The following is a 6,016-nucleotide window of genomic DNA, read 5'->3' as shown; positions in this document are numbered from 1 at the left end:
GCCTGATACTAGCTTAGGAATCGTACTCAAGTACAACTCGAGTAGTTTCCTTCTGTATCGACTAGTTCTACTCCGCATGCGAGTAGAATACAACATAAATAAGGTACAGGACATGTCCTATCCCCTAGTCCAATACGGACTCCTTAATGTACACAGCCCCGTGGCCCCGGGTCTGACAGGCAGCTATTAAATCTTGTCTCTATGAGCTGTTTGAAGAATATAGGCAGAAGTTCAAACTGAACAAATGATCCCAATCAATTAAGTGGAGGTAGACAAGGCATGCTTGCTGAAAAAATTGCAAAGAGGATGAGGATGGAAAGTGGTTCCAGCAACACAACCAAGTCAAAACTTGACAAATATCTTAGTGAAGATACAGAGGATAGGAATAAGAAGATTGGCATCCTTGTTTGGTGGAAATACAACGCACCCAGGCTTCGAGTTTTAGCTCACTTGGCTCGTGATGTGCTTACTATACCTATCTCAACAGTAGCATCAGAGTCCGCTTTCAGCATAAGTGGACGTATTTAGATGATTTCCGTACCTCTCTTGCTCCATTCATGGTAGAGGCTCTAGTTTGTGCACATGACTGGCTGAGGAGAACAACTCCTATTGACATCAAAGAGAATATGGAGGAATTAGAAATTATGGAAAAAGGTACAAAATTTTCCTTGATTCCTTTATGCATTTGTTGCATCATTGTAAAATTTTACTCATTGCTTGGATTCCTATCATTCTAGAGTTAATTGAAGAATTTGGTAACCATAAGGCCCAGAATATTGGCAAAGGAAAAGAGAAAGAAAAAGAAGCCTTCCACTACCAAGACACAAGCAACAATGACATCAACACCAACAGGAAGCAACTCCAAGTCTATCTCGAAAGCCGGAACATCTACATCTTGAAAGGTAATATTGTCATTGGTTTCAAAAATAATGTTCTAATGGTTTTTTACCTTTTTGATCATACAAATTATGTTAATTTGCATCCCTGTCTTGTTGCTTTGCATGTAGGGTGGTGCACTGGTGCTGCTGGGTGGTTTGGAGGCTTGGAGTTGGATCATAATTGCACCTGGATGGAAGTCATGTAGTTCTATGATCTATGATTTGTGTGCTTCAAAACTATATTTATTTATTGTGATATTTGAAATGTGAACTCTCAGTTTCGTCATGTACTGTTGTTCCGTATAATTGTTATTATCTTGGTTAACCTTAAACTCTGATTGCATCGTGTCGTCTTTGAAATTGAAAAATCAATGACTGTGACTACCGTACTGCAGAGTTTAGTTGGGAAGTTCGGGTAAACCCAAACCCGAACCCGAAAGGTCGGGTACCCGAAGTGTCGGGTTTTTGTTAATTTTTAGGAAATCTCGGGCTGCAGTTTTCAAAACTCAAAATTTGAGAAACCCGAAAAACCCAACCCGAATTTTCACATAACCCGAACACCCAGCCATACCTAGAGGTTAGCTTTTGAGACTTTGACCGGAGAACCTCTCTGCTGCAACCTTGCAACGCGGCAATTTAGCACATAACCATTAACGACCGCCGAACAATAAGCGATGATACACCATACTACCTCCGTCCCAAATTAAAATTACAATTCATTTTGGCTTTCTAGATACATATATTTTGCTATACATCTAGATTTACTCCATGTCTAGATACATAGCAAAAATTATGTATTTAAAAAATCAAAACGAATTTTAATTTGGGACGGAGGGAGTATGTGCGAGTGCTGCAACTGATTTTCTACTTTTGTAGTAGTATTGTAACCCATCCGTCTCAAAATATAGCTATTTTTACATTTCTTCTATATCAAACTATCTTAACAAAATTTATATGAAAATATTTCAAGATAGTATCATCAAATCATGAAATATATTTCCATGGCATACTTATTTAGCTTCGTAGGTGCGAATATATTTTTCTACAAACTTGATCTAACCTAAGATAGTTTGGCTTTAAATAAACCTAAAAAGGTTATATTTTAAGATGGATGGAGTAATTAAATTGGATTTCATGGATACATTATCGTAGAGCTCCGGTGAAAGTGAGTTTGAGGCCTTGTGTGCGACTAAAATAAATAGGTTTTATAATGCTAAATAGGGCCAAAGCTAGCTTATTGTCAAGTGACCAGTATATATGCTTAGTAGTTTCTATAGGATTTGACGGGTCAAGTCGTAGCCTAGTGTAAAGCATCTAGAGTAAAACCTTAACTGCGACAGTTTCTTCATTGGACTTGAGTTTGGCTTCAACATGATTGAGCTACTGATCAATCATGTTCCTTGGTTGCTTTTATTCCAGTACCGAGCTGCATTACATAGAAAGACAAAAACGTTTGTCCAGGCTTTATTTACACTAGTGTTACTTTGTCGTGCAAATTTCTTATCTCTAAAACTTCCTTGAGTATCTTCAGTATTGCAGAGCCTCATCCACCATGGAGATTCGTGAGGTAAGAGAGGCTTGCTTCCTTAAGCACTATTCACAGCAATAATGAATGTTCAGTCATCTTTATGATGCTTCTCGCCAATGCTGTGTTGGCCCATCTTTTTCACTAGAGGATCAAGCAATAATAAACATTAGTGCTAAAAATGTAAATTTACTATCTGAGAGCCCTTGGAATCAGCTAGTATATATGTAAGCTTATATAGAGGTGATTTAGTGTTCTGCACACTGCAATGTTTTTATTTGTTTGCTCTTTTGTTCAGTAAACATGATCTGTACGTCGGTTGTCTCTGTAAATATTGAACAGTCATTCCTAATGATGGTTTATTCCATCGCGCTTTAATCATGTGCCTGCTTTAATCAGTCCTTTTGGATGCCTTATTCATACTAAGCTAACAGCCTTCCATCTGCTGTTTATCATGTTTGTTGCTCACCCTATCCACCCACCATGCATAGAACGGGCGCTAGCTAGCTGGCTGGAGATGGAAGTTGAGGCGTACGCGTACGCGGGCGTGGCGTGCAGGTTTAGTACTAACCGAAATCAGATTCGGGTGATTTCCAGGATTGAAGCATTGCATCATTATTCAACAATTGCGTGGTTTGAGGGGGCCTTATATAGAATTAACCATTGAAAACTTCTATGTATTAGCTATTCCCTAGAAATATAACTTCATTAGAGGAAATACAACTTCATTTGGGGGGGGGGGGGGGGGGGGGGGGCAGGGTGGAGAACATAAGATCGATGATACCATTCGCCATCATACATGAATGATGTTTATTTTCTTCAAATAATCTTTCCATTTTAATTTAGAAGTTTCAGATCATTTTGTTAGGCTAAATGTTTGATCAACAATTGCTATCATGATATTATTTTTATGATACAAACTTTGATGTTACTAGTTTTGTAGTCCAAAAATACTTTATCATAGTTATATTTTTGTATCACAAAAATAAAAAATAATGAAATGATTGTTTTTCTAAGCCTTATCCTAGCTAAAAACATACTACTTGTTAGAATAGAAGGATTAATTTATATCTATAAAGCCCCTACTCGAATCCACTTACTCCTTAAAACTCACAATCAACTCCTTTAAATGTATAATGCTCGGATCCGCTTAAACTTGCAATGAACTGGACCTTTTGGATCAGTCAGAGTTTTACAAAGCTACAATGCACAAGCTGGTATAAGCTAGAGAGGGGCAGCTTATGAGATTATAAAGGCTAGATAGTAAAAGCTAGATGATCTAGGTGGACCCAAACAGGCAGTAAGTTCCATACTTGTTACTCTGGAGTAAAAAATTAGATATGTAAACTTAAGCATTTCTACATACAATTGACGGATTTCAGGTACGTTTAAAGGAGTTGATTGCGAGTTTTAAGGAGCTTTGCTCTATATAAGTTCCATATGTTGCATTTTGCAAAATCGCTACGAATGTAGACTATCTCACATATATTTGTGAAAGGAGGTTATAGCCAGTTTTGATTCACTTGGCCTTTCGGAAGTTTTATGTTCAGTTTAGTATGCGAGATACTGACATGGTTTGCATAATGTTCACTCAATACGGAACTGACAAAAAAAGAAAAAGAAACACAACTATGTATAATTCATCGATGTTCAAATTACAGATACACAATACAACGGGATCGGACAAATTTAACCATACACCAAAGGAAAAGACCTAAATATTTTGAGAAGAAATTCAGAGACGCCTAATAAATCTTCTGACTCCTCAAGTGTCAAAGATCACCCGTATTCCTCAGAAACGTGCCTCCTCTGAAATAAAAGAAGAGTGTACATACCATCAGAGCCCAAAGCCACCGGGGCCTGTCTAGAAAGAAAGCACAACGGAGGCGGCGACGGCGGCCACCACGGCAGCAGCGACGCCGGTACCCATGCCCGTGCCGCCGCTTTCATCAGCGGCTGGACCAGGAGACTCCGCTGGCGTGTCCGAGGCGTGGGTGGGCTCGGGCGGGCTATCGGCGGCTGGGCCTGCGGCCGCCTCCGCCGTCGACGGTTCCTCGGCGGCGGCGGCGGCGGCGTCGCTGCTGCCGGAAGGCCCTTCCGCGGCGGCGGCGCTGCTGTCGGGCGATGCGGCCTCTTCCGACGAGGACGCGGAAGGGCCGCCGGACGTTTCGCTCTCGGGGGCACCGGCGGGGGACGCCTTCGACGCGGTACTTTCGCTAGGTGACGCGGCACCGGACTCGGAGGTGGGCGCCTCGGAAGGCGCGGTCTCTAACTTGGAGGCCGGGGCCTTGGCGGTGGTTGCCGCCTTGGGGGTCGCCGCGGGGGCCTTCTCGGACTTCTCGGCTGCCGCGGGCGCCTTCGATGGCGAGGCCGATGAGCCCGAGGCCGAGTGCTTCGGCGAGGCGGCCGGGGCCTCCGCGGCGAAGGCCACGGCGGCGGAGGCGACAAGGAGGGCGACGGCGAGAGCGAGAGCGCGGGCCATGGTGCGTGCGTGCGATATCCTGCTCGTCGGTTCCCGTCTGGTGGTCACGGCGTGAGGAGTCGCCGCGGAGCTATATAGGCGACGGCGGGGGGAACCTGCCGGCGAGAGAAACACGGTGGAGTCGGTGTCTATATTTGGGGGGCCTCTCAGCGCGTCGCGTCGCGCCTCCATGGGCTCCTCCGCCTGCGACGGTGGCGGTGGCCCGCTGGGAAAATGGCGGGTATTTTTGGTCTGTTTGTTTGCAGCCGTTGGATCTGCCCCCTTTCAGATCCTACGGCTGTATGTGGGACTGTGATCATGACCTGCGACGGTTGACTAGAGTTGACCACCATATGACGCTTTGCATGAATTTTGCTCATAGTTTAGCTGGGACTGCAATCTTTTGACCTTCGTGTTTGTGCTTGGTTCTTGCTCCTGAAGTCAACTGCAGGGATCATCAAGAAGTTTTAAACGTCGCAGTGCAACGTTGGAAGAAACAACTCTGTAGCTCCTAGACTAATGACGGTGGTTTACGAGCTAAGTTTTGCGAACACTACATTGAGACTTTGAGAGGATTCTTTTTGTCAAGTCTATCTACACTCTACACCGATTATGGGTACGTGAACTTCTGCATTTTATAAATTTAAAAGCATTAAACCAATCTGTACATGTGCATAATTACAAATCTTTTTGTCCATTGTGCTTGAGCAGGAAAAAAACGAGTGATATGGCACGCACAAGATTTTTACACACGCGTATGATTTGTCATGAACTCAAGATGTACACGCACAGATTTTCGGGGAAAAAAATCTGAAGCATAACAGTTCATCTACTATTTTAGAGTGCAGATATCCATGTTTGAAATTCTCATATGCAGTACCGGTTCTGCTGGGCTTTATTACAGACCTGTCCGATGCCCACAACACGTTACGGCCTAGTATTTAAATTAAGCCCATTACCACCGAACTTCCGGGTGAACCCACGAACATTCGTACACCTTCTCCTCACCTGTCACTGGCACCAGGGCCCCACAGCGACCCGCCTGTGCGGGGAAGTCCTTGCGCAAATCTGGTCCGTTCATTCCCCATCGGACGGCCGACGTCAGAGGGCAGCACCTGATGCGCCCTATAGCTGCTGATATGTTCTCGCCCG

The 6,016-nt window shown here is 43.8% G+C and overlaps 2 protein-coding genes across 2 annotated transcripts; one reads left to right on the top strand and one right to left on the bottom strand.

Moving 5' to 3' along the window:
• The first annotated feature begins 241 nt into the window (after positions 1 to 241).
• Positions 242 to 1,146, top strand: LOC112898451. The gene is made up of 3 exons (XM_025966770.1): positions 242 to 654; positions 738 to 902; positions 1,008 to 1,146. Exons 1-3 carry the CDS (start codon positions 558 to 560, stop codon positions 1,082 to 1,084), a joined length of 339 nt encoding a protein of 112 aa, XP_025822555.1. The 5' UTR covers positions 242 to 557; the 3' UTR covers positions 1,085 to 1,146.
• A 3,036-nt stretch (positions 1,147 to 4,182) lies between these two features.
• LOC112898318 (classical arabinogalactan protein 6-like) lies at positions 4,183 to 4,885 on the bottom strand. The gene is made up of 2 exons (XM_025966664.1): positions 4,535 to 4,885; positions 4,183 to 4,212 (listed from the first exon to the last, which is right to left on the bottom strand). Exons 1-2 carry the CDS (start codon positions 4,883 to 4,885, stop codon positions 4,183 to 4,185), a joined length of 381 nt encoding a protein of 126 aa, XP_025822449.1.
• Between the last annotated feature and the right edge of the window lie 1,131 nt (positions 4,886 to 6,016).

This window comes from Panicum hallii, chromosome 6, assembly GCF_002211085.1.
Source record: "Panicum hallii strain FIL2 chromosome 6, PHallii_v3.1, whole genome shotgun sequence".
Taxonomy (NCBI): domain Eukaryota; kingdom Viridiplantae; phylum Streptophyta; class Magnoliopsida; order Poales; family Poaceae; genus Panicum; species Panicum hallii.
Note: the sequence above shows the minus strand (reverse complement) of the source record. Positions and strands in the feature narration are given on the sequence as shown.

Excerpts from the sequence above, each read along its gene's own strand:
- LOC112898451 (XM_025966770.1), top strand. The coding sequence starts at position 558 with ATGGTAGAGGCTCTAGTTTGTGCACATGACTGGCTGAGGAGAACAACT. Across the intron at positions 655-737 it reads ATTAGAAATTATGGAAAAAG|AGTTAATTGAAGAATTTGGT; the intron begins GTACAAAATTTT and ends CTATCATTCTAG. Across the intron at positions 903-1,007 it reads GAACATCTACATCTTGAAAG|GGTGGTGCACTGGTGCTGCT; the intron begins GTAATATTGTCA and ends CTTTGCATGTAG.
- LOC112898318 (XM_025966664.1), bottom strand. The coding sequence starts at position 4,885 with ATGGCCCGCGCTCTCGCTCTCGCCGTCGCCCTCCTTGTCGCCTCCGCC. Across the intron at positions 4,213-4,534 it reads CCGCGTCCTCGTCGGAAGAG|AGGAGGCACGTTTCTGAGGA; the intron begins GCCGCATCGCCC and ends CTTTTATTTCAG.